This window comes from Macaca fascicularis, chromosome 3 (assembly GCF_037993035.2).
Source record: "Macaca fascicularis isolate 582-1 chromosome 3, T2T-MFA8v1.1".
NCBI lineage: Eukaryota > Metazoa > Chordata > Mammalia > Primates > Cercopithecidae > Macaca > Macaca fascicularis.
The window spans coordinates 880970-907454 of record NC_088377.1 but is presented as its reverse complement, the minus strand read 5'-3'; the positions used below and the strand labels follow the sequence as shown (position 1 = coordinate 907454).

The window sequence follows — 26485 nt, the reverse complement described above, 5'->3', positions numbered from 1 at the left end:
TTCTTTTTTTTTTGAGATGAAGTCTCACTCTATCGCCCAGGTTGGAGAGCAGTGGTGCGATCTCGGCTCACTGCAACCTCCGCCTCCTGGGTTCACGCCATTCTCCTGCCTCAGCCTCCGGAGTAGCTGGGACCACAGGTGCCCGCCAGCACGCCTGGCTAATTTTTTTTGTATTTTTTAGTAGAGTTGGGGTTTCACCACGTTGGCCAGGATGGTCTCAATCTCCTGATCTCGTGATCTGCCCTCCTCGGCCTCCCAAAGTATAGGGATTACAGGCGTGAGCCACCGCGCCCGGCTAATGAGCACACCTGGAGGTGATGGGAATTCTGCACAGGGCTGGGAAGGCCCCACCTCATATCTCACCCCGAGCTGGGCTCACAGGTACACACTCTGGTCTCAGTTCAAAAGGCCGGTGACCAAACCCTAGTGAGACAGAGCTGGGCACTGACCAAGACAGACATAGGGACTGGGCAGAGGGTGGTGTGTGGCAGAGGTATCCAGATACCACGCACTGGAGGGACCAGGCAGGGACCACCAGAAAAGCATTCTCGCCAAAGAAACACAGTGGGATCAAGCCTCAGGGCCTGGCCAGTTTACAAAAACTCAGGGAACAGCAGGAGCAACCAGTCAGATCTGGAATGTGAAGCCCTTCAGGGACAAATCTTCCAGGAGGAGAAAAGAGACCACAGAGACTGCTGGACTAACAGGAGCTCAAAGACCAACAACCAAAGGCCTGTGTGAATGGCCTGAATCCTGATTCACACACACCAGCCATAACGTGAGGACTACACTTAGGAACCGTCATGAAGTTTGTTGGGTGTGACAACCTCAGAGCAATTTTGTAAAAACACAGACGCCCTCATCAGCTTGAGGTGCACTGAGGAGTCGGAGATGTGGGACAGGGAGGGTCAGGGAGGAGGGTCACAGAGGGACAGGGAGGACCAGGGAGGGTGGGTCAGGGAGGGCCGGACAGGGAGGGTCAGGGAGGAGGGTCACAGAGGGACAGGGAGGACCAGGGAGGGCGGGTCAGGGAGGGCCGGACAGGGAGGGCTGGACAGGGAGGGTGGGACATGGAGGACCAGGGAGGGAGGGTCAGGGAGGGCCGGACAGGGAGGGTCAGGGAGGAGGGTCACAGAGGGACAGGGAGGACCAGGGAGGGAGGGTCAGGGAGGGCCGGACAGGGAGGGTCAGGGAGGAGGGTCACAGAGGGACAGGGAGGACCAGGGAGGGTGGGTGAGGGAGGGCCGGACAGGGAGGGTCAGGGAGGAGGGTCACAGAGGGACAGGGAGGACCAGGGAGGGAGGGTCAGGGAGGGCCGGACAGGGAGGGCTGGACAGGGAGGGTGGGACATGGAGGACCAGGGAGGGAGGGTCAGGGAGGGCCGGACAGGGAGGGTCAGGGAGAAGGGTCAGGGAGGGACAGGGAGGATCAGGGAGGAGGGTCAGGGAGGGCGGGACAGGGAGGACCAGGGAGGGAGGGTGAGGGAGGGTCAGGGAGGGCTGGACAGGGAGGGCTGGACAGGGATGGAAGGACAGGGAGGGTTGGATAGGGAGGGCCAGGGAGGCCACGGCCTGCTCTAGGGCTTATTACTCACCTCTACCTTGCATGTGTTTTGAAAACCTTTTCACAAAACACGGACAGTGTCCAGGGAGCCTCTGGAGAGCTCAAGGCCAGCTGGGTAAAAGCTCGTGGCTGGGGGCACCTGGCACCAAGGGTAGCCCTGGGGCGGGCAGTGCTGGGCCCATGTGTGTCTATCCCAAATGTGACACCCAGGACACCTCTGGAGACACCATATTCCCACACTGAATCAGTGTGGGGGACAGAAGACAGGCCCCGCAGGGTGTAACCCTCCTTAGACCACGAGGCACAGGGCAACGCTTTCTGGGTTTCTGACACACCCACTGTGTCAATGCACAAAGGGGCGCAGGCTCAGCCCAATCGGACAGGACTGGGGTCTATAGGGCCCCCAGAGCCAGGACAGGACCAATGTCAGCCAGGATCCCACACCGGCCTCCCCACTCTCTTGTGCTTGGTGCCCCTCATGACTGGGTTCCAGCCCACTCAGGCCAAGTCCTCGGGGAGCTCCCAGGCCTGGCCACAGGCCAACACGGTCCTCCAGGCTCCTGTCCTGTCCACTCAGGACCTGAAGAAGGAGCCTCTTAAATTAAGAGTGCACGGAGGAGAAGCCCCCACGAAGCAGAGCCACCTCCTGCCACAGTAACAAGATGAGAGCTTCTGCAGCTCTGGGTCTGTCGTTACACAGCTGAGCCCACTCGGACCATCAGGGCAAAAAGCAGACAGGAGAGCTGCAGACAGACTTCGAGAACTGTGGGCTCCCACAGGGACACGGCCAGAGACCTCAACTGACGCAGCCTCTGGTCACGCGCTGCCGGGACCCGGTCCAGGAGGAGTTATTTCTGAACCCCAAAGGAAAAATAATAGAGGGTAGAAATGATTGCAAAGGAAGCAGGCAGCCGCAGTCCTGCAGCCCTTACCTGCATTTTCATGCCGTCAAGGCCCATCCTGTGAGGACAAAAAAAGCCCAAGTCAGGTGCAGGGAGAAAGCTGGAAGCCCAGCTGGCTACCCAGACCCTGCACCCAGGAGGGTCCCAGAGAGGGGGTCTCTCCCCTCCCCCGAGGCCTGGCACTGGCCTGGATACCACCCCAGCTGGGCTGCTGGGCTCCTGGGCATGAGGGCCACACTCTATGGAAGACAGGACACACTCACCCAGGAGGGGCACACCCAAGGCAAGGGGCAGTGGGAGGCTCCCTGACCCCAGGCTGCGCCATCCCTGCCGCCCTCGTGCAGTGCCGAGGGACCAGAGGAAGAGGCCTGCACGCGGAGGCTTCCCACTGTGGGACGGCTCTGTGCCCTCCATGACAGCGGCCCCACCTCCAGGGCACAGTCCGTGGCTGACAAGCTCCCCTTGTCCACAGGCCTCCCTGACACCAACCTGAAGCTGCCCTGCTACCTACCACCCCCTTCCTCACTCTACCTTCTGGGACCACCCCACGCTTCCACTGGGTGGCAAATCTTCCAATTCAAAGACAACCCTCAGTGGCTCCACAAGCCCTGACACTGCTGGTGCCTGGTGGTGTTCCCTGGCAGCATTCCCAGATGGCACCATGGGGGCCCCTCACTGGGACGCAGCCGGGGCTCAGACCCAGCCTTCGTGAGAGTCCTCACCAGCACATCCCAGCCACACTCACCAGAGATAGTCCGGGATTCTGGAGACGTGCTCCTGGAAGGCAGTGGAGGCGGGCCCGTCCACATACCAGCGTACAAGCATGTTGATGGTTTTCGAGATCTGCAGGCGACACAGCCCTGTCAGGGCTCTGCTCCAGACCCACAGCAGCCCCCAGGGACAAGGTCCCGTCCAGACCCACAGCAGCCCCCAGGGACAAGGTCCCGTACAGAACCACAGCAGACCCCAGGGATAAGGTCCTGTACAGCTCACTCAGGGCCAGGACAGGGGCCTTCTGCTCTAACAGGCGTTTCCTGAGTGACGATGGGCAACAACTGTGTCCCCAGGACCTGACTCAGACAAAGGCAGTGTCGGCCGAGTCCACAGCCTGGCTTAGCGTGTGAGGACTGACCGGCACTCCATCAGGGAGCAGCACACGGTTCCAGGAGGAGCCAGAGGGGCGTGGGCTACCAGGTGCCTTAGAGACAACACAGGGGACAGAGGACGGGGCCTGAGGGGCCCAAGAAGAGATGCGAAGACAGGACTGTAGCAGTAGGGACCGATTGCCCCCCTTCTTCCTCAGAACAGAACGTTCCAGAGGCCCCCAACTTTTTACTTATGGATCTCACAAGTCAAGATTCAATTGTAAGCGTGTTTCTATGCATTTAGTACAGATGTGCTCTACGTGGGATTAAACCAAAACCCACAAAGAACCACACCACTGCTGAGCAGCAAACGAGGGACCCGCTACAGGGTCCGTCAGAACTGGTGATTCACTGAGGTGGCAAGAGGCCCCAAAAACCCGAGATGCAGTGTCAGGGTGGGACTCAGTGGCCAGTGCCACCTGGGTATGTCTAGAGAATGCCCAGGCCGACCCACTACGCCGCAGCAGCTACGGCACAGCCCAGGAGCTGCTGACTCTGTCAGGAGGCGGCCCTGCACCAGTAGCCCGGGGACTGCACCTCCAAGGTCACTGAACTGGCCCACACCTGGCCCCCTGCAGGCCCCACAGAGGCTAGCGCTCCAAGTCCCTAGCTAGGCAGGAGGAATCAGGAGTGGAACCCAAGGACCCTGCTACCCCCACCCACCCTGGGCATGTCTAAACCGGATGGGAGAATGGCGAATGATGAACTATTTGGGGAGAGGAATTCGGAGGGAACCAAGTGAGGAAAAAGCAACCCTCCCACCTAGCCAGCAGGATCTCAGGAAGGGGCCTCCAGGAGAGTGTCCAGGCACACTGACGACAAGAGCTGGTGGGGGACGGAAGGAAAAGTCGAGTGTGGTGGGGCGGCTTCACTGAGCTGGGCATGCAGGGGACCAGGACAGAAGCCCTCAAACGTTTGTGAGATCGGAGGGCCACCTCCCAAATGGAGGTGCTCCAGGAGACCCCACTCCCAGCTCACAGCCCGGCCTCCAGGACTTGACTCTCAGACCTTAACCCTCAGGGGCTGCAGTCAGCAGCCAGGCAGGGGCACTGACCGGGCCAATGCTGATGCTCTTGGTGAATCGGTCGTCAGCCACAATGTGTTCATACAGCTTCTGCACGGCCCGCTGCCGCAGGTGGGCACTGTGGTGGCGCTCATACAGGTTGAGGAGCGCTGCAGGGGATGCGGGTCAGCGGATGCCAGACACCATGACACTGGCCTCGGCCTGGAGCCCCGTGCACTGCAGCACCCGGACTTGCCCCTCCCCAGGGTTCCCCCACAACCCACCCCCAGGCCTGGTCTCCGAGCTCCTCCTTCCCTGCCCAGGAGGGGCTGCCGCACACCCTCCTACCACACACCCTTGCACAGGGTGGGCTCCTGAGAGTGGAAGACCAGCTGGCTCTCGGTGGGGAGGGGCAGGGCGATGAGATCCCGCCCCGGGGCCTGGCACAGAGGGGGTGGCCCAGTGCCACTGGCAGGGGATGAGTACGTGAATGAATGGGCAACACCCTGACCCCCGGCTGCCCTGCCAGCCCATCAGGAGGTGCTCACCATACACCACGTGGAGCAGCCAACTGTGGGGCGTGTACAGCTCGTCGGGGGCCACGTTGTTCCTCTGTGCCGGCCAGTCGATGCTGGCGAAGTCCTCCACATAGAGCTCCTGGTGGGGGCAGTGTCTGAGCCTTGGGGCCTGGGGGCACCCGGCAGGCCGGGCTCAAACCAGGAGGGGTGGCCTCCCACCACATGCCCTCAGGGCCCCGGGCTAGTCCCTTCCTGGGTGGGGGTCCCTCCAGCAACTGACCCCAAGGGCACACGAAGGCCCCCTGTGTGAAGACTGCTCCGAGGAGCTCCCCAGCTCCGTGAGCCCCAGGTCTGCCCAGAAGCTCATTTCCTCCCTCTGCCCCTCCTCCTTCCCCAGGGCAGGCCTGATAAACATCCTGCACCTCAAACCCCGCCTCAGGCCTGCTTCCAGAGCACACAGTGCGCATCTGCCTCCTGCATCCCTTGAGTCCTGGAAGTACCCCCAGGAACCCTGGGCTACAGCTGCTGCCTGTCCCATAGCACAAGTCCCCTCTGGGCAGAGCTTGCTCACTATTTATTACAGAATGGAGGAAGGTGGAGGCTCTGCTCTGATCACAGGGCTCTTGGCTCCACAGGGCCGCCAGGTGAGTGGACAGGTGTGGTTGGATTCCAGAAGCCCCAGGCCCTGTGGGTCCCAGCCCCAGAGGCCCTCACTTTGTTCCCTGATGAGGTCCTACCTGGCGGAGGCTCTGGACCAGCGGGTCCTCCGTGGCACTCAGCCGAATGGCATAGCAGTAGCTCATGGGCAGGTACACCTGCCGGCAGTGGCACCAGAGTGTGGAGGGGTGTGCCGGTGCCCAGTCAGGAAACAGCCTGGGGCAACGGCAGGAGTCAGTGGGAGACCCCAAGACTCAAACCTGCCCCCTCCGCCAGCATCCATACCTTGGGCCCTTCCAAGCATGAACACTGGTGGATGGCTATTCCCCACCATGTCAGTGCATCTGCGGGCATTTCCCAACCGTGCTCCTGAGGGGGACAGTTGAACTGCAGGTGCACCCTCCGAGGAGCTGCACCTCCTAGTTTGGTCAGCATTTTGCATACTAAAGCCAGGTGATGGAGCTCCTAAAGGCTTAGGATTGTCTGTGGGTTTCTTAGCTACAACAAACGTACCTTGGTAACATAAAACATCAACAATGAGGATATGGTGTGAGGGCCCTAGGGAACACTCTCGGCTGTCTTTGCAACTTTCCCAGAAATTGGAAACTACTCCAAAATTTAAAGTTTACTTTTAAAAGTTTAAGAAACTTTGGGCGCGGTGGCTCACGCCTATAACCCCAGCACTTTGGGAGGCCGAGGCTGGTGAATCACCTGAGGTCAGGAGTTTGAGACCAGCCTAGCCAACATGGCGAAACCCTGTCTCTACTAAAAACACAGAAATTAGCCAGGTATGGTGGTATGTGACTCTAGTCCCAGCTACTCGGGAGGCTGAGGCAGGAGAATCGCTTGAACCTAGGAGGAGGAGGTTGCAGTGAGCCGAGATTGTGCCACTGCACACAGCCTGGTGACAAGAGTGAGACTCTATCTCAAGAAAAAAATTAACTGTAGGTCTGTGGAATCTCCCTAAGGCCTGGGTCTTTGATCACTGGCTGCTGACATTAGCACAGTTCCACCAGCTTCCCAGGGTCTGTGCGTGCCTCAGGTTTTCTCTACCCTTTCCCTGCTAGCCCCCATCCTTATGTGATGCCACAGGAGGGTGAGCAATGCTGAGCCTTCCCTGCTCCCTGACTGTGGCATCGGGCCTTGGCCCACTTCCACATCCACTTACTTAAAAGGGTGTTTTTTTTTTTTTTTACATTTTGGGTTATACTTCCAGCATTTCTGCAGCTGGAGTGGTTCAGGTCTGTGGTCCTCCTTTCACCTCCCAACCCACCCTCCAAGCAACTCCAGCAAAGACAAGCAGCACCCTAGTGTGCTCCTGCAGCAGCACTGACTGACGGCCCCACCAAGTGGAGCAGATGAGACGCCCTCACCAGCACCAGCGCGTGGACTCTATACCCCTCCTGCCCTGGCAGCTGTGCCGACTGCCGTCTCAGTCCTTCCTCTGCTGCTCATTACACATGGGTGAGGTGCAGAGTCCAGCTGGCACCTGAATGGCCCCAGGACACCTCCCAACCCATGTGTTCTATGGCCCTACCCTGCCCCCTACTCTGTCAGCTCTGTCTACCCTCCGGGGGTGATCTCGCCATCCCCGTGCCTCCCCTCACCACCCAAACTGGCTTCCGGGGTGAAACCCCCGGCCTTTGTATCAGGACACTGCTGTCCCCTCTTGAGCAGTCCCTTCACTTCCTGCTAGCTTGATCCCCCCTCCACCAAAGTCATCTAACACGGCTGGGACCCCCAGCCGTGCTGACAGCTCTCTAGGGGAGATCCCCACCAGGGTTCCCACAGCACTCCAGGAAGCCAGCAGGGGCTCTGTGTGGTTCCAGGGTCTCACTTCCCAAAATGTATAACGGGGTAAACTCATATGCATGAGTGTTTTCTGGGGAGATGTTCACTGCTTTCAATAGATAGCCACAAAATGTTACAAGACAGTGGTTAAAGAGACCAGGTAAGGCCGGGCGCAGTGGCTGATGGCTCCCAGCACTTTGGGAGGCCAAGGCAGGCGGATCACCTGAGGTTTGGAGTTTGAGACCAGCCTGGCCAACAGAGTGAAACCCTGTCTCTACTAAAAATACAAAAATTAGCTGGGTGTGGTGGCCTGAGACTGTCATCCCAGCTCCTCGAGAGGCAGAGGCAGGAGAATCGCTTGAATCCGGGAGGCGGGGGTTGCAGTGAGCCAAGATCATGCCACTGCACTCCAGCCTGAGCAAGACTCTGTCTCAAAACAAAACAGAACAAAAAAACACCAGATGATAAGAAATTAATGTTGATTTTGCTGAGTATTTAAACAGTATGTGGTTCTGTTTAAAAAAACAAACACTGATCTTTTTTTTTTTTGAGACAGAGTCTCGCTCTATTGCCAGGCTGGAGTGCAGTGGCACAGTCTTGGCTCACTGCAACCTCTGCCTCCCGGGTTCAAATGATTCTCCTGCCTCAGCCTCCCGAGTAGCTGGAAACTAAAGGCGTGGGCCGCCATGCCCAGCTAATTTTTGTATTTTTAGTAGAGACGGATTTCACCACGTTGGCCAGGATGGTCTCGATCTCTTGACCTTGTGATCTGCCCGCCTTGGCCTCTGGAAGCACTGGGATTACAGGCGTGAGCCACCGCACCTGGCCGCAAACACTGATCTTTTAAAGGCATGCACACTGAGTCCACAGGTGAGGTGTCCCATTGGGACACACTTCACATTCACCAGCAAAGGAGACAAGCACAGCAGCAGCAGCACAGGACGCCCCTGCGCTGGGTGGGGGAGGGGCAGCCTCCCCCTACTCCTACAGATGCTCAGAGTCTTCCATAGCAAGATGGAAGCCACCCAGCCCTGCCTGCGGCCTGACTCGGGAACCTCCATCCACGGCACAGCCTCCTTCCTGCCCAGTTGGGAACCTCCCCCTTTCTGTATCCCTATAGAACTCAAGCTCGATCAGGGCCTCTGCCAGGAGCCTAACTCCCCCCACCCACAGAATGACCACCCCTCTCTGTGTCACAGCCTGCGCCTGACCCACGCACGGTCCCTGTCACTCTACTCCTCGGGACGGCAGCAGCGGCCCAACAACCAAATCAACAGCAGACATACCACATCTCTGGGAACAGGGTATTGAGGCCTTCCCAGCTGTAAACATTCAGGACAGCCAGCCAGAACTTCCCCCAGGAGGGGATGGCCACAGCACCACCTGAGAGGGGAGAGAATAGGCCCATGTCACCTGCTTCCTGTCAGCAAAGCCAGCACTGCTCTAGCTGGGAAGCTTCACCCTCTGGGAGTCACGTGTGCCCCTCTCCATGAGCCAAGGGCAGCCGCATGCGGATCTTGCAACCCCCATGTGCGAAGCAGGTTCCAGAGTGCTCAGAACTGCCCTGGATATACGGCTCCTAGGTGGAACCAGTGGCTTCCCTGGGAGTGAGTGTGTCCAGCCCCAGGAGAGGTGTTTGCAACCCCTGGCCCCAGGAAGGAGCACGTGAAGACAGCTACCTGGGAAGGTCCAGGGACACCTCAGTGCTCAGGTGAGCGAGGGGCCCAGGTGCACACGCACCTGGAGAAGGCAATGCGGGGAAGTGACAGCGCACATTCAGCCTCGCCCTCTGAGCCAAGCCTGGGCTGCCCCCATCTGTGTCATCTCCACTTGGCAGACTGGTCCCGTACGGGAACAGGGACAACCCCAAACTCCAGAGTAGCTCCAGCACACTGGCCCCATGCCAGAGCCACTTCAGCAGCATGCAGTTCTGGCACAGCCACACCATCTAAACACGCTTCTGAGGAGTCCCTGCTCCAAACCCCAAAGGTATGCAAAAGTCAAAGACTCACAAAGCTACTAGGCAAAGTGCAGCCTAAACACATTCCTTCACCAGACAGGCGCCAGGACTGTGGTGGGAACCAGACACCAGCCTTGGGGACGCAGCATCAATGACACCAAAGGCTGACAGTGAACTGATGACAACAGTGACAAGCCCATGAAGAAAGAAGGCAGGATCTCGTGAGAATGCGTAACAGGACACTCCATCTGGCATGGTAGGTCAGGAAGAGGTCCTCAAAGAAGGAACATGTAAAGTGTGAGCCAGCGGGGCAGGAGTGGAAGGTAAGAGGCTCCAGGTTAAGGAAGCAGTGCATGGCGAGCCCTGGGATAGCAAGGGCCTTTGAGGAGCTGACAGGAGGCCCCTGTGCATGGAGCAGAGAGCAGGGCAGGTGGGATTGGCTACGGAAGGTCCGTGAAAGGCAGAAGACCAGACCAGGCCAGGCTCTGCAGAGCCGTATCATGAACTAGGTTTTCTTGGAGAAGCAGGAGTCATGGATTCCCTTGGGCTGGAATTGCCCTCAGGGCCTGTAGGCAAGAGGAGAGGTAGCCAGTCCGCGGCTTGGAGAGGTAGCCAAGGGCTTGGAGAGGTGGACAGCCAGGGCTTGGAGAGGTGGACAGCCAGGGCTTGGAGAGGTAGCTAGGCCGGGGCTTGGAGAGGTGGACAGCCAGGGCTTGGAGAGGTAGCCAGGCCGGGGCTTGGAGAGGTGGACAGCCGGGGCTTGGAGAGGTGGACAGCCAGGGCTTGGAGAGGTAGCCAGGCCGGGGCTTGGAGAGGTGGACAGCCAGGGCTTGGAGAGGTAGCCAGGCCGGGGCTTGGAGAGGTGGACAGCCAGGGCTTGGAGAGGTAGCCAGGCCGGGGCTTGGAGAGGTGGACAGCCAGGGCTTGGAGAGGTAGACGGCCAGCTCGGAAGCTGCAAGCTCCAGGCCTGCTCTCACCTGCAGTCAGGCTGCCCCAAGAAGGTGGACATATTAACATGCTTCGTTTAAGTCTTCGCCAGTTCAGGAAACAAACAGAATTACCTAGTTGTCTTAATTTGCTTTGCTTTTTTATTTTTTCAGAGACAGGGTCTCACTCTGTCACCCAGGCTGGAGTGCAATGGTACAATCAGCTCACTGCAACCCAGAACTCCTGGGCTCAAGTGATCCTCCTGCCTTACTAGCCTCCAAGCAGCTGGGACTACAGGTGCATATCATCACACCTGGCTAATATTTTATTGTTTTTGTAGGGACCAGGTCTCACCATGTTGCCCAGGCTGGCCTCAAACTCCTAGGTTCAAGTGGTCCTTCCACCTCAATCTCCCAAAGTGCTGGAACTGCAGGCGTGAGCCACTGTGCCTGGCTCTTAATTTGCTTTTTTAAAAAAACGATGCCTAGGTTAAACAGTTTCTGCCTACTTCTGTTTTGACAAATTCCCTGCTCATGTGCTTTGCCCATTGTTTCAGCTGGAAGTGCATCTTTCTGTATCTCGTATGCGAGAGCTCATTATCGAGATGACATGAACCCCTGGCCCAGGACATGCTGCACAGGGCATACCTTTCTTGTGAAGAATGTTACGGGCTCGTACCAGGTCAGGATCGTCAGGCCCAACGCCCAGAATTCTGAGAGACACATAGTTGAGCGCAGTCCCAAACACGGTGGACTTATCCTCAATGTGCCTAGAGGGGCAGAGGACAGGTGAGAAACTGGTATCTGTCCTTACTTCTAAGAAATAAAGTAAAACTTTCTGTGGAGTTTCCTCAGAAAACTAAGAATGCTAAAATACCTTACCCTGACATAATGTGCCACCACAGGAGAGCCCCGAGCAGCCACTCTGCAGTACAGATTCACGCACCTCCCATGACAACCGAGCCCCCGCACCTTCCTCACCCTGACCCGCCTGCTCTACACCTTCCCACGCCTGAGTCAACACTTCTAGCCCCAGGGCATTTCACTTTGGGCTACAGCTCTGCCCCCAAAGCGTGTGCCACACGGCAAGAAAGCTGTCAGGCCCTGCCTCCACCTGCTGCCAGCCCAGAGTCAAAGGCAATTTTCTTCTGCCTTAAGTGATAACAGACTGACAGTTTTCACATGTGGGTCTCAAGAGTGTCCTAACAGTCACAAAACCTATTTAACAAAAGATGTGAGGCCGAGGCCCCACCTGCACAGCCTCCAGCCCGCTCCCCTCCTGCTAGTCTCTCCCCAACCCACCCCGGGCCCACAGCTGCAATCACTCCTAATCCTTGGCAGCTGCCCGGAAACCCAAGCATCTCCTACATCATGAGAACACACACATGCACATGTGCAGTGACACAGGGGGGGCACACTCACAGGCCCCATCCACCGTCGGGCAGCTGCACTGACCGCAGGTACCGCACAATCTCTTCTCTGTATCCGGCTGGCAGAGGGATGCGTGCCACGTGGCAAGTGATCAGGAGGCCTGTGTGGCAGGAGAGATGTTCCTCGCTGGGGGCAGGTGGTCATCACTGCTAAGACCAGGCCCCTTTCCTCCTGAGCACCTCACTCCAACAGGGAGCTACCTCCTTCTCATGAAAACACCCCCCGAAAGGCCATTCCTCCCAAGCCCCCATGGGGGACTTTGGGAACAGGGCCAGAGGGAACGTCAGCCACAGCACAGGCAATGCTCCCTGCCTAGGGCCTGCAGAGTCCACTCAGCCATGCCTGGCTCCCATGACCATCTCGCTCAGAGAAACACCAAACCCTGTACAGCACCTCAAGAAGGCCTCTCCCAAGTGCCCTGAAGGTCCAAAAGGAACCAACATTTTAGATCAGTGGGCCTTCCATGAGGGGAGGCTGTTGGTCTTGCTTTAACATCTGCTAGGAAGAAAAATACAAAATTGGTCACCCTTGCATGTGGTAATACCTATTTGCTTATTTATACTTTTCTGTTTCATAAATTTTTTACAAGCATATGCCGCTTTGCAAATGTTGGGGGGGAGGGAGAGACAACAATAAATATTATCCACTAAGAACCTTCTGTCCCTAGCCTGGTCCTCTCAGGCATGGTGCTCACAGGCCACCCTCTACCCCCCATGCTTGGTTCCATCAGCCATGTGCCCCCAGAGCCTGGCACGGGACAGGTCTCAGGGCAGACCCCAGCCACATGTGCCATGGAATGAATACCTGACTCTGGCTTAAGACAGTCAGAAGCCCTAGTGTTCAAACCATCCAGACACGCCCTGGAAGAAGAGCAGATGGACTCAGAGACAGCGCACGGGGTCACATAAAATGAGCCATCCCAAAACAAGCCCATCTCTTTCCTAACAGTTATAATGCTGTTAGGACGGGGAAATGTGCAGACAGGAGCAGAGCCAGCATCTTCCTGATTTTACAGGCAAGGAAACTGAGGCACAGCCAGTAAATGGTGGGGCTAGGTCAGACCCCACTCAGTGCTCACCACAGTGCTGCCCAATGCTGCACAGGCCACACTTGATGGGAGTTGTCTACATAGTATCATGGACCAGGAGCATTTTCCAAAGTCCAGAAAGAGGGAAGAAAAGCTCCAACTCAGCCAGGCGCGGTGGCTCACACCTGTAATCCCAGCACTTTGCGAGGCTGAGCGGGGCGGATCATGAGGTCAGGAGTTTGAGACCAGCCTGACCAACATGGTGAAACCCCGTCTCTACTGAAAATACAAAAATTAGCCAGGAATGGTGGCACATGCCTGTAATCCCAGCTACTTGGAAGGCTGAGGCAAGAGAATCGTTTGAACCCAGGAGGCGGAGGCTACAATGAGCCAAAATTGCGCCATTGCACTCCAGCCTGGGGAACAAGAGCGAAATGCTGTCTCAAAAACAAAAAACAAAAAAACTCCAACTCACAGCCAGCCCACAGGAAGGGTCCCAGCAAGCTAAGCCCAGAGCCAAAGCAGCAAGAACAAACAACACAGTAGTCCCCACCGACCAAGCACCACTGCGTGCCTGACACTGTGCACATAACCAAACCTGATTCCAATCCTGTCACAGATGAGGCTACAGAGGCAAAGTGAGGCTGACCCATCTCCTGACCAACTCTATGTCATTGCCTTACCATGAGCCCTGGGAACAGTCTCAACATTCCCTGATGGGGCCAAGGGAAGAAAGAGCACCTTGACTTCCCCTAAGGACAAGCCCTCAAATCCCAGGACAGGAAAATTCAAAGCTGTACAGTCCAGGTGGCAGCAGGGCTAGAAGTCAAAGCGGAGATGGGATCCCAGTGCTCCTCCTGCTAGTCTAGTGACCTGGAATAAATGTGCCTCAGCTTCCTAATGTATCTCATTAGGCTTATTCTAAGGACTAAAAGAAGAACAGGACTTGAGCAGGGCTTGGCCTACAGTAAACACCATGGAACTCTTTTTAACATAAAAGGCCAACACTTCCCAAACTAACATATAAACCTAATGCAACTTCATTTCAAGTCCCAACAGGTTTTATTCTGGGACAGAATCAGGATAAAGGCAATTTGGATGAGTAAATGAATAGATACAGGTAACAGATGTTTTAAAAAGAAAGGCAACAAAGGTATATGAGGACTTTCTATCTACTGCAAAGTCAGCATAGTAAAAGAAAATGACATATCAATAAAAGTCATTACAGAAACAAAACCTATTTATGTAGGAATCCACATCATTGAAACAATGATGTGGAAACAATCACAAGTCACTAGGGAAAAAGTCCTATTGCATAAATTCATAGGAGGGAATTTCCCATTTTACAAGGCTGAGGATTTCTGCAGAGAAACACTCCCAGTATGTAAAATAGTCTTGTGTAGCCAAATCAGTTCAATACCCAGGCAGTCCAACTGCTATGCTCCTCCTACTCACCAGCCTGAACCTAAAGTTCCCCTGCAGTAGCTAAGAGTAAGTTCACAGCAGATAACAGCTCCCCACCCACCACTCTGCCCACCTACAGCCGCTTGGCACAGGCTAGGTCTTCCACCTGGAATGCCCATCCCACTCTGTACTGAGACTTCAAAGCCCATCTTCCTCCTCCCTCAAGGCAACACAGACCCCTAGAGAACCACTTGCTTCTCTTATCAGAGAGCCTGTCACCCTACACTGGCAAGGCTAGCTGATCCCCTAGGCCAATAGCAGGACCATTCTGACACAGAGCAGAGTTTGCCAGCCCTTTTCTATGTGAGCCCCTGGATTTTCACCTGCTTCATCAAAACCCTACACCAGGCTGGGGCAGGATCCCAAGGGTGATCCAGGGTGGCCATACCCTCAGGCTGGGGCAGCATACTCCTACCTGGCAGGAGGAAAAGTGGGCCACCGTAGTCACCCGTCCAGTGCCCATCCTCAGCCTGCAGCCCCACGTAAAATGTCATCCCGTTCAGAGCCCCCTCACAGGCGGTGTGGGCTTTGGGCAAATCCTTAAAGTAATTCTTCTGCAAAGAGACCGAAAAAAAAAAAAAAAAAAAGAGAGAGAGCTGACGGGACTGTTGAGCGGCCAGAGGAGCCCTCTTCATATACAGCCCAAGTCAAAGTAGTGAATCTAAATTACTTTAAAAGTGTCAGGGCCGGGCGCGGTGGCTCAAGCCTGTAATCCCAGCACTTTGGGAGGCCGAGACGGGCGGATCATGAGGTCAGGAGATCGAGACCATCCTGGCTAATACGGTGAAACCCCGTCTCTACTAAAAAATACAAAAAACTAGCCGGGTGAAGTGGCGGGTGCCTGTAGTCCCAGCTACTCGGGAGGCTGAGGCAGGAGAATGGCGTGAACCCGAGAGGAGGAGCTTGCAGTGAGCTGAGATCCGGCCACTGCACTCCAGCCTGGGCGACAGAGCGAGACTCCGTCTCAAAAAAAAAAAAAAAAGTGTCAGCTGTTTCTATCAAAAGTCTGAAACTCTTCGATATCACACCTCAGCAAAGTAAAAGAACAGTTGCACATTTTCATTGCTTTACTTTCCAGTCACGTATTCTTAACTTCTCCAAGATGTCTGGAATAAACTAGGCACCCAGAGTGTGGGGTGGGGCACGGGCGCCCACCTGGGCCTGGGACTCGGGCCTCTCAAAAAGGGCCCAAAGGGTGGCACAGCCTTTCCCACGGTGGCCGGGGCTTGGCAGGAGACCCTGTTTACACTGCAGACTCTGACGAGGAACATCTCTTCCAATGCACACAACGAAGACACTGGATCCAAACACGTTTTGTGAATAAAAACAAAGTTGCAACTATCTTTGCAACTCTTCCATAAGTCAAAAATTACCTCAAAATAAGGTGCTAAAAAATGCAACATTAGGAGTCTCCTATGCCTGGTTTAGAGATGAAGGGCCGAAGCGGAGGGGCCCGCGAACGCAGCTCCCGTGGGCGCTCGCCTTGGGGATGGGCGTCGCTGGCCGGGTCCTTCCACCCGCCTTTCTGAGAGAAAACGTGCTCCTCACGGCTCACCCCTCAGGGCCCCGCGGGGTCCCCGCGCTCGCGGACGCTCCGCGGAAGCCACTTACGGTGTCCAGCCCCAGGGCGTGGGCTTCCAGACCGGTCTGCTCGCGGCCGGCGCGCTCGTCCTGCAGGTAGGTCCACGTCTGCCGGCCCCTCTCGCAGCTGAGTCGCCAGCGGCCGAGGTCGGTGGCGGGCTCGGTCTTGTAGGGGCCCCCTCGGCGCCGCAGACACCTGAGGGCCACCGGCCGTCAGCGACCCAGGCCTCGCCCCGACCCCCGGCCCACTGCCCGCGTCGCGCTCTCCTCAGCACCCAGACCACCCTGCCCGCGCCAGGAGCCCGGGGCGAGGGGACTCACGTGCCCTCAGTCATTGCAGCCGCAGTGCTCTACGCCGCCCACTACCAGCCGCCAGCTCTCGGCACCCGGGACCTGCCGCCCAGCCCCGCCCCGCCCCTCCCGCGCGCACTACGCAGGCGCGAGCCTCGGCCGACGCGCAGGCCCAGGTGGGTCGATGCCCACGCAACCAATCAGAGCGCCGTGAGCGTGAGCCCGGGGTGTGTCAGGCGACCACAGTGGTGGAGCGCGAGGAGCACCATGCGGCGTGGGGCGGGGCCTGAGGGGCGGGGCTGCGACGGGGCTGGGGAGGTGGGTGGGGACTTATGGGCGGGCCATGAGGGGCAGGGCTGGTCGGTGGGGCGGTGGGGGCGGGATGGTGGGTGGGGCCGGCGGGGATGGTGGGTGGGGCCGGCGGGGATGGTGGGTGGGGCCGGCGGGGATGGTGGGTGGGGCCGGCGGGCGGGGGCGGGGCCTCCTGCGCGCCCCTTAGAGGCTTGTTTCCCGGGAGCTTGGCCTCGTGCGCAGCGCTCTCCGGTGAGCGTGTCTGAGGCGCCGGTGAGGAGGGTCCCGCCGCAGGTCGGAAGGAAGGACGTGGGGAGCGAGGCTCGAGCGAGGGACAGCGAGTGCGAAGGTCGGGTGGCAGGGAATTGCTGTCGCATGGCAGGATTTGCCCGGACGCCGGGGCCGGGGCTGGGGGCAGGAGGCCGCCCTGAGGTGAGGTGGGCGCGGGCGGTCGGGGCCAGTGCAAGACCAGGGGGAGGGCGCCACCCGGCGTCCCTGGGAAGCTGAGCGCCGCGTAGCCTTCGCCGGGGGGAAGGGGGTAGACGCAGTGAGGCCGAGGCCCCGAGGCCTGGCGGACCACAGGGGCCAGAAGCCCTGCAGCCTAGGGCAGGGAAGGGCTGCGTTGCAGGCCAGGACCGAGCGCGGTAGAGCCTCAGCTGCTCACGAGGTCGCTGGAATTCGGGGTGGGCGCCCCCAGGAGAAATTAAAGGTGAAGAGGCTTAGCAGCAGTGGGAAGAGGAAGATGGAGGCGGAGCGAGTGACCGAACTTGGAAGGGACAGCCGGACGCAGCAGGGCAGGAGGCGTCTGACTGTTGGAAACATGGCTGACGTCTGGAGACTGCAGCCCGTGGTCCCTAAGGTCAAGGACCCAGCATGTCTTCATCTGGCCCACAGAAGCCCTAACATCCAATTACAACTGCCCCAGCCTAATGAGCGTTTCTGCACCCACTCCTCAATTCCTACCCCCAGCCTAACTTCGAAGGGGGCGTGAGCCACAGCAAGTCGGAGAAGAAAGTTGGAAGAGAGAGGGGACAAAAGAATACCCACAGGCATCTTCCCCCAGTGGAATAGCGGGGTTTTAGACAATCAAGGATACTCACCTTTTCCTATCCCAGTTCAGAAACGAATGAAAAAGACACAGCAATAAGATGGGTGGATATTAACATATCAGCCTTGCCACAAATTAAAAAGCTAGCTTGAAGGACAAGGCTCAAATCTGCAAGCAAGAGGGCAAGCTACTAAATCACCCGTAAGTCAGACAAACATATCCCCCAGCCTCTGGGCCATGGAACTGCCTCACCAAGCACTATGCAATCGAGTGCTGACCAGAAGACACCCCTCCAGTCAACCCACAGACCCCAGAAAGAGTACCCAGAGGAGCTTGAGCACTCCACCCTATCTGTTCTCTGAAGTTGAACCACATGAGTCACTCTGCTTCTCTGGAAGCAGAAAGAGGCTGGAAGCTTTTCTCCAGATAAGTTCCTCCATGTAGAAACATGAAGAATAGGAATAAGGGGCTTCAGCCTGGATGGAATCTCACACTGAACCTGGCAAAGCTAGGTGAGGGAAGAGGTTTCAATTGGAGAAGAGTTTGAGTTTTGATATTTTAATGGACTGGACTTTTTATGAGTAAAATAACCCGCTTTTTTTAATGTCTGAAAGAGAACAAAAACTGTAAACTACGTCTGGGAATTGACGCAGTTAAGCTTCTAGGGGCAGTCATGAGAAAAAAAACTGTTCCTATCAGCTTGCATACTACTGCATCCAGCTTGTTCATTAGGCCAGATACAGACGGCTCTGAGGATTTTGGCCTGCACAACTGGGTATATGGTGGTGGTCATTTACTAAAATAGAGGTGTCTTTTATTTATTTATTTAGTGAGAGGATCTCAGTCTGTCACCCAGGTGGGAATGCAGTGGCACAACCATTAGCTCACTGCAGCCTCAAATTCCAGGGCTAAGTGATCTTCCGGGCTCAGCCTCCTGAATAGCTTAGACTACAGGCCTGTGCCACCACACCTGGCTAATTTTTTTTTAAGTTTGGTAGAGACGCGGGGTCTTGCTATGTTGCCCAGGATGGTCTCAAACTCCTGGCCGCAAGGAATCCTCCCACTTCAGCCTCCCAAAGTGTTGGGATTATAGGCATGAGCCACTGCATCTGGCCTAAAATAGGGAAAGTTTGATTGGAAAATTCAGCTTTAAGTGGGGACAAGTTATACTAGAGATGCTTATTAGACATTCAAGTGAAATATTGAGTAGGCTAGCATTCAGGGGAGAAGATAATGCTAGAGATAGGAATTTGGGAGTCATTTGCTTTCAGGTAGTGTTTGAAATCATGAGATTGGACAAGATGAATTAGGAAATGCACATAAAACAGAGAAGTTCCAGGATGAGCCCTGGGGCACCAACCTTTTCCAGTATAGAGGAATGGCCAGAGAGAGGAGGAAAACCAGAGGAATATGAAGTCATAATATAAGTGAAGACATGGTGATCTTTGCTGAGGCTTTGAAGGGATTGCAAAATGAAGACTGAGAATTTATTATTGGATGCAACGAAACAATGTATTGGTGACTGACAAAGCTATCTCAGGAGACATGGGGAGAAAAGCCTAATGGCAGAATTTTGAAAAAAATTTTCAGCTAAACATGGCAGACTGAGCATAAACATTAACCTCCATTTCCTGCCCAAACCCTACTCACATAAAGTAATAAAAGACCAAAAAAACCCACAAAGAATGGGAGAGGAGACACCAGTAAGCAAGAGAAGTCAACAAAATTATAGAGACTGGGAATGGATGGAGAAGTGATAACTGACTTAGCCAGAGAGAGTTGAGACTTAACGTTTGTGGGTGAAGCCAACAAGAGACCATTCCTGCCAGCAAATACCAGGAAGGTGCAGAAATTGGAATAACTGGTGGAAAATTTTTGTGAGGAACAGTGTGACCACAGGTCCCCTCTCCTACTTGGGTGGAGGAAGTCTGCAGTAGTTGAATCAGAGTAGGTGTTACCTTAGGCATGAGGCATAGCTGAGGGTCACTGAAAGCAGACAGATTGAGTGAAAGTCTATACGTGTGAGTCGAGGCTCACTTCTCCCACTCAGCCAGATAGAATGAGATAAGAGTGGAAGGATTCCTCTGGAGCAGCTGGCCCAAAAGAAAAGTCCTGCAAACACTGGCAACTGTAACCCAGTAGAAAAACAGAAACCTATTAGCTGGCAGACTGTACCCATTGACAGTTTTCAACAAGCTCCTTAGAGCCCCATCGTCAGCATGAGCCAGACATTTGGGGAAAACAGTACGACATTACCTCCAGCCATGCAAGTGATCCATCTTGGACCGCTGACCAGTCAAGCCTTCAGATGACTCTAACCTCAGCCAATACCTGACTGCAGCTGCATGAGAGATCCCAACAGAAAGCTGCCCAGCTGAATCCTCAAATTTAAGCTACTGTATTTGGGGTGATTTGTTCAATAGCAATAAAAAACTAGACAAAAGGACTACAAAGTGCCCAGCACAATAAATTGGGCAGGGGTTGGGGAGGGAATGGGGAGGCAACATATGAAGTAATGTCATTGAGAAATTTGAGAACACCAGGAATAGAGGTGATCTCAAAACTTTCCAGCAACAAAAAAAGCAAAACCACAAAGGAATTATTTCCAATCTAAAATTCTATTCCCATTCCCATTCAAATGATGAATCAAACATAAGGATAGATAAGTCAAAAAAAACACCATTTCTTTACTCTCACAACATCCTTTTGACACCAGATGTAGAGGATTTCTCCCCACCGGCAAGCAAGCATTCAGCTGTGCAGCAGACACCAGCTGGGTGTCTGCTTCAATCCTGCACCATCTACCTGGAGACAGCAGCAGATCACACAAGTTGAGGACTCTGTGCCACAAGACTGAGGCCCATGTCCAGTGTCAATCACAAGCCCCAGGTTGTTTTACCTGTCCTGGGTTCCCAAGACCCCTCCTTGGCTTTAATTTACAAGAGCAGTTCACAGAACTCAGGGAAACACATATTTATTATAAGGCTATTTTAAAGGCTACAAATAAACAGCCAGATGAAAAGATATGCAGGGCAAGGCCTAGAAGAGTCCCAAGAGCAGGAGCTTCTGTCTGCAAGGAGTTGAGATGTGCCATTCTCCCAGCATGTGGACGTGTTCCTGTCTACCTTCCTGGAAGCCCCCACACATTCGGCTATCCACAAGCTCTCTGAACCCTGTCCTTTTTGGTCTTTAGGAGGCTTCATTACATAGGCATGATTGATTAAATTATTGGCCATTGGTGATCAACATCACTTTCAGTCCCTCTCCCCCAACCTCTGGGAGTTTGGGGGGTAGGCTGAAAGTTTCAACCCCTCTGAGCATGCCCTGGTCTTTCAGATGACCGGTCCCTATCCTGAAGCTACACAGGAGCTGTCCACCATCAGTCATCTTACTAGCATACAAAAAGACATTACTTTGGAGATTCCAGGGATTTTAGGAGTTGTGTATCAGAAGGCAGAGACAAAGACCAAATATATATTTGATAATATTACAGTAGAAATAAAGACATTTTAGATATTCAAGCTCAGAAGGCTACTAAAGGACAGGCTCCATCAAGAAGAGAAAACCAAGGAAGAAGAAAATACGATTCGGAATCCAGGAAATGCTCAAGTTATGGTGGGAAGACAGGGGGTTCCCAGAGGAACATCTTGAAGAGAAAGTGGAGCATATTACCTGATGCACATGACTTTGTTGGGAAGAGCTTTATACTTAGGGCAGTGACTTTTGGGTGAAGTAGTGACAGGAGCATAGAAAACCAAGCAAATGGGAAAAACAATGTAATTATTAACTCCAGGAAAAATCAAAAGTTGTACCTAAAGGAAATGTAATCATAAACCAATAAAGGGCTCAACAGCAAATGGTAAACGTACAGTTATACTAAACTGTGAATGCAGGTTTCAGCCAATATTAAATTGCTTAGGGAGGCTAATATGAGAGGAAATGTGGGTGTCGAGGGTGGGGGTGATAGTATGTTCTGGGAAAGACAGTATAAGAGAAGCTAACTCCTCTTCCATTGTAGGAAGTCAACAGTGTCTAAAGTCAAGATTAAGAAATAGCATTAAGTCTTTACATGAAGTTAATCACTGAAGATCCCTGAGTTGAGTAGCGTGTGTTTGGAGAAGCAGGGATTGGATGGTAGATTTGGTAGAGGAGGAGGTTCTCTTCTTAGTGCTATTGTTTTCTCAGTGAAATAAGAAGGACATGATCTAAGAAGTTTGAAGAGAATGAGAAGACATGAAATAAGAGTCTGGGGATGTAGGATTAAGTCAGGAGATGCTGAGTGCCAGTTTAAGATTGGTGGCCATATGCAACGTCACCAGGTCTATTAATACCTCTTTCTGTATATGGCTCAAATTTTATCCCCTCTTCACACCAATTGCTAGCAAACAGGCTTATTCCCTTTGAATTTCACCCAAATGCCTGTAGCACCCACCTCTCAAGATTCCTGCCCCACATGCCATTTTTAAAAGAAAATGTGACTAGATCACTTCTCTGCCTAATCTTCAACAACTGGTTCTCACAGCTCTCAGAAGAAGGTGACAAGAATCTCTGACCTCACCCTGCTGGCCTGTTCCCCTCACTTGGCCACAAACCAAGCTGGTACCTTCAAGCTTTCATCATGTCAAGTACACTGTCCCCAGCTACACCCCTGCACTCCTCTCCAGGAATTCTTTCTCCTCTACCCAACCAGACCCTGTTCCATCCTCTGTTTCTTCCTTGCTACCCATCACGCACATTCTCTGAGAATTATGTACATAAATACCTGCTGACTCTCCTGGACGTAAGCTGGGTAGGCTTAGCAGGCAAAGGCCGTGTCTTTCTTTATCTCTGCATCACTGATGTCTGGCACATCAAGGACTGCTGAGAGAATGAACTGCCTGTTACACATGGAAATGTAAGCTCCAAACTGCCTCAGAGCATATGCTGGTGGGTGACAATCTGAGGTGGTCATGAATATAGGAGAATATTGAAGAGGTCACACAGGGGCAACAACTTTTCATTATGAAAAACTGGGAGACTTTGACACTTAAATGGTTTATTTGCATGATTAATAATTACATTTCCAACAGTGCATCAAGCATCTGAGAATAACATTATTTTGAGTAAAAACAGAAACTCTTTGGGAGAGACCCCCTCCCCACAGGTCAGCTGCTCAAATGTCCACCATATCTAGCAGCGCAGAGAGATGGAGCTCAGAGGCAACTTCCTCTTCCCTTGATCTCCGGATCAGCCTTTCCAGGTGCTTTAGCCGTTCGGTTAGACACGTTCCTGTTGCCTCTGACAGCTGCAGTTGCTGCCTCGTCATGTCACTCTATTTGAATAAAAAAGAAACTAAACAGTATTGGAATGTCAATAAACCACGACCTATTCTCTGTGAAGAAACTAGATCTGGATCACGTTAGAAACTTCATCTGAGTAGTCATTTATTTTTACAGAGGGAAAAAAAAATTACCCATTGTACATCCTTCCAGCCTCATTTAGCTCTTACATTCAGCTGGTATCTGCATACAGACTGTTTGCCTTTGTATTCTATCATGAACAATTTCCAGTGTCAGTCATTTTTCACCCAGGCTGGAACACGGTGGCATAATCATAGCTTACTGCAGCCTCAAACTCCTGGGCTCAAGTAATCCCTCAGCTCAGCCTCCTGAGTAGCTGGGACAACAGGCATGTAGCACCATGCCTGGCTAATTATGTACTGTAGAGATGAGATCTCTTTATGTTGCCCAGGCTGGACTCAAACTCCTGGGCTTAAGCGATCCTCCCTCCTCAGCCTCCCAAAGTGCTGTGATTACAGGCATGAGCCACCGCGCCCAGCCAGTCATTTTTAGAAAATATCATCAAGGGCTGTGAATTATTCTATCATGTGAATGTATTATAATTGTTTAATCAGACTCCCATCTTCAAACATTTATTGCTTCTACTTTTATACAATATAACTAATGCTACAGTAAACATTTTTATACATTAATTTTTAGGGAATATCTGGTAGGTCAGAATTCTTCAGGTCAGAATTGATAATTCAAAGGGTGTGAACTTTTTTTTTTTTTTTTTTTGAGACACAGTCTCGCTCTGTCGCCCAGGCTGGAGTGCAGTGGCCGGATCTCAGCTCACTGCAAGCTCTGCCTCCCAGGTTTACGCCATTCTCCTGCCTCAGCCTCCTGAGTAGCTGGGAGTACATTAGCTGGGGCTACAGGTGCCCGCCACCTCACCCGGCTAGTTTTTTGTATTTTTTAGTAGAGACGGGGTTTCACCGTGTTAGCCAGGATGGTCTTGATCTCCTGACCTCATGATCCACCCGTCTCGGCCTCCCAAAGTGCTGGGATTACAGGCTTAAGCCACCGCGCCCGGCCAGCATGAACATTTTTAAAGTATTTGCCCAACTGATGAATGGAAACAGTAAGTTATTTTAATTTGCTTTTCTCCCCTATTGAAGGGCTTCCTAAAGCCAGACCAGGAGCACAGTTTTTACCTGTTCAGTGGCCTCATATTTGTGATTGAAAAATCTGTTTTTGCATCTTTAACCACTGAAGGAAGAATGGTAAGGTAAAAAGACCTTAGGCTTTGGAGCCAGTTGGATCTGGCTTTGAAAAGCAACCCTGACCACTCACTACTTGAACACTCTTGGGTGAGGCTCTTGACTTGGGAGCTTACCTTCTGCATTCATTAGTTTTCCTCAGGAAAAATTAATCCCAGAAGGGAGGTCTGGGTAATGCCGAAGCTTGGACAATATGTGCTCCAAGAGAAGCTGCTGTCATCACCTTAATGCCCTTAACTACACATCAGCACACAGTTACAGGTCTTACTCAGTTCTTAAGAATATTTCATTTCTATTCTTCATTTATTCCATAGGCAGAAACTCAAAATCAGTTGGGTCTCTATAACAATGATATGGATAAAGTTTAAGAAAAGGTCTAATTTGAGCTAATAATTTGTTGGTCATAACATCATAGGATAGATAAATCATGATACTACTTTTTTTCCCCAGTCATTCTCTCAATCTTTAATTATTATGTAAAATGCCAAATGTATACTTCTCACCTGTGGGCTAGTAGTTACAGATCTTTTCATCACAGGTTCAATAGCGTGAGAAAGAGACACTAGAGTCTGAGGAAGATAGAGGGGAAGGGAAGTTAAATCCGTAAATGCTCCTGAGTCTTCAGACAACCATTGCTGAAGCTGATCTTCAAACCTGAAACAATATATAATAAATTCAAAAATATTTGAGCATTAGGAAGTTAACTATTGTTCATTAATCTTCTATATATACTTAAAAACTTTTTAGGCCTTTGCTTTTTTTAAATTTAATTTTTTTTTTTTTTTTTGAGATGGAGTCTCACTCTGTTGCCCAGGCTGGAGTGCAGTGGTGTGATCTCAGGTCAGCATAAACTCTGCCTCCCAGGTTCAAGTGATTCTCCTGCCTCAGCCTCCTGAGTAGCAGTAGCTGGGATTACAGCCACGTGCCACCGTGCCCAGCTAATTTTTTGTACTTTTAATAAAGATGGGGTTTCACCATATTGCCCAAGCTGGTCTTGAATTCCTGACCTCAGGTGATCCACCTGCCTCAGCCTCCCAAAGTGCTGGGATTACAGGAGTGAGCCACTGTGCCTGGCCAATTTTTTAATTGTTATTTTTGACAAAGTCTCATTCTGTTGGCCAGGCTGGAGTGCAGTGTCACAATCTTGGCTCACTGCAACCTTGACCTCCCAAGCTCAAATGATCCTCTCACCTCAGCCTCCCAAGTAGCTGGGACTACAGGCACATGCCACCCAGCTAATTTTTGTATTTTTTTGTAGAAACGAGGTTTTGCTGTATTGTCAGGCTAGTCTACAACTCCTGAACTCAAGTGATCTGCCCACCTCAGCCTCCCAAAGTGCTGGGATTATAGGCAGGAATCACCACACCCAGCCTTAAGCCTTTGCTTTTTACTAAGAATATAACTAAGTTATTACATCAACTAAGAAGCAGAAATGTACTTATTAAAAATTTAATAACTTCCTATAATAAAGCTTAATTTAAAAAAAAAAACTAGGCTGGGCTCAATGGCTCACGCCTGTAATCCCAGCACTTCGGGAGGCCAAGGTGGGCAGATCACCTGAGGTCAGGAGTTCAAGACCAGCCTGACCAACATGGTGAAACCCCATCTCTACTAAAAATAAAAAAATTAGCCAGGCATGGTGACCCATGCCTGTAATCCCAGCTACTTGAGAGGCTGAGGCAGGAGAACTGCTTGAACCCGGGAGGCAGAGATTGCAGTAAGCCGAGATCACACCCTCGCACTCCAGCCAGGGCAATGAGCGCAAAACTCCATCTCAAAAAAAACAACAACAAAAAACACTTCCCTTTAATTTATAAATCCAATTCCAATTTATATTTAATGAAAAAGGTGGCATTAATCCAAAAACAACTGCTTCTATGTGTTACTTAACATTACTTGTAATTGTCTTATTTATCTTATTTAATTTGCCTTGGTTTTATGCATCTATAATTAATTCTTCTGACGTTTTCCAAATGTGTGGATTGCTGCTTATAGTTTAAAATTAACTCAAGATAATATGCCACTGCCACCTAACGTACTCCAGAGCTGTCTACTTCCATATACCTGTCTTTTCAAGAAAAACAATCTTGGCCAGGTGCAGTGGCTCATGCCTGTAATCCCACCACTCTGGGAGGCCAAGGCAGGTGGATCACCTGAGGTCAGGAGTTCAAGACCAGCCTGGCCAACATGGTGAAACCATGTCTCCACTAAAAATACAAAAATTAGCCAGGCGTGGTGGCAGGCATCTGTAGTCCCAGCTACTTGGGAGGCTGGGGCAGGAGAATTGCTTGAACCTGGGAGGTGGAGGTTGCAGTGAGCCGAGATCATGCCACTGCACTCTAGCCTGGG

General features: G+C 52.8%; 2 protein-coding genes across 14 annotated transcripts in view; both read right to left on the bottom strand.

Annotated features, from left to right (window-relative positions):
* LSS (lanosterol synthase) overlaps nucleotides 1-16385 on the bottom strand; it is a 38633-nt gene extending 22248 nt beyond the window's left edge. The window contains exons 1-11 of one of the 4 annotated variants that reach the window (XM_005548493.5): nucleotides 16290-16385; nucleotides 15999-16164; nucleotides 14803-14941; nucleotides 11888-11996; nucleotides 11114-11235; nucleotides 8866-8962; nucleotides 5869-6004; nucleotides 5162-5270; nucleotides 4665-4783; nucleotides 3211-3308; nucleotides 2496-2523 (exon numbers count right to left, since the gene is read on the bottom strand). In XM_005548493.5, the coding sequence (XP_005548550.3) occupies nucleotides 2496-2523; nucleotides 3211-3308; nucleotides 4665-4783; nucleotides 5162-5270; nucleotides 5869-6004; nucleotides 8866-8962; nucleotides 11114-11235; nucleotides 11888-11996; nucleotides 14803-14941; nucleotides 15999-16164; nucleotides 16290-16303 (1137 nt within the window). In that variant the 5' untranslated portion in view covers nucleotides 16304-16385. The remainder of the gene's footprint in view (nucleotides 1-2495; nucleotides 2524-3210; nucleotides 3309-4664; nucleotides 4784-5161; nucleotides 5271-5868; nucleotides 6005-8865; nucleotides 8963-11113; nucleotides 11236-11887; nucleotides 11997-14802; nucleotides 14942-15998; nucleotides 16165-16289) is intronic. The other 3 variants (XM_065541235.2, XM_074033851.1, XM_074033853.1) reach the window with 3 other exon arrangements.
* Nucleotides 16386-22616: 6231 nt separating this feature from the next.
* Nucleotides 22617-26485, bottom strand: part of MCM3AP (minichromosome maintenance complex component 3 associated protein) — a 53002-nt gene continuing 49133 nt past the window's right edge. For 9 of the 10 annotated variants that reach the window (XR_012431847.1, XM_005548482.5, XM_005548479.4 and 6 more), the window contains 2 exons: nucleotides 24640-24790; nucleotides 22617-22909 (listed from right to left, as the gene is read on the bottom strand). Coding sequence is in view for 8 of the 10 variants with exons in the window: in XM_005548482.5 (XP_005548539.3) it covers nucleotides 22751-22909; nucleotides 24640-24790 (310 nt within the window). In the remaining 2 variants the exon portion in view is untranslated. Of the gene's footprint in view, nucleotides 22910-24252; nucleotides 24477-24639; nucleotides 24791-26485 lie in introns of all 10 variants that reach the window. The other variant, XR_006696552.3, reaches the window with a different exon arrangement.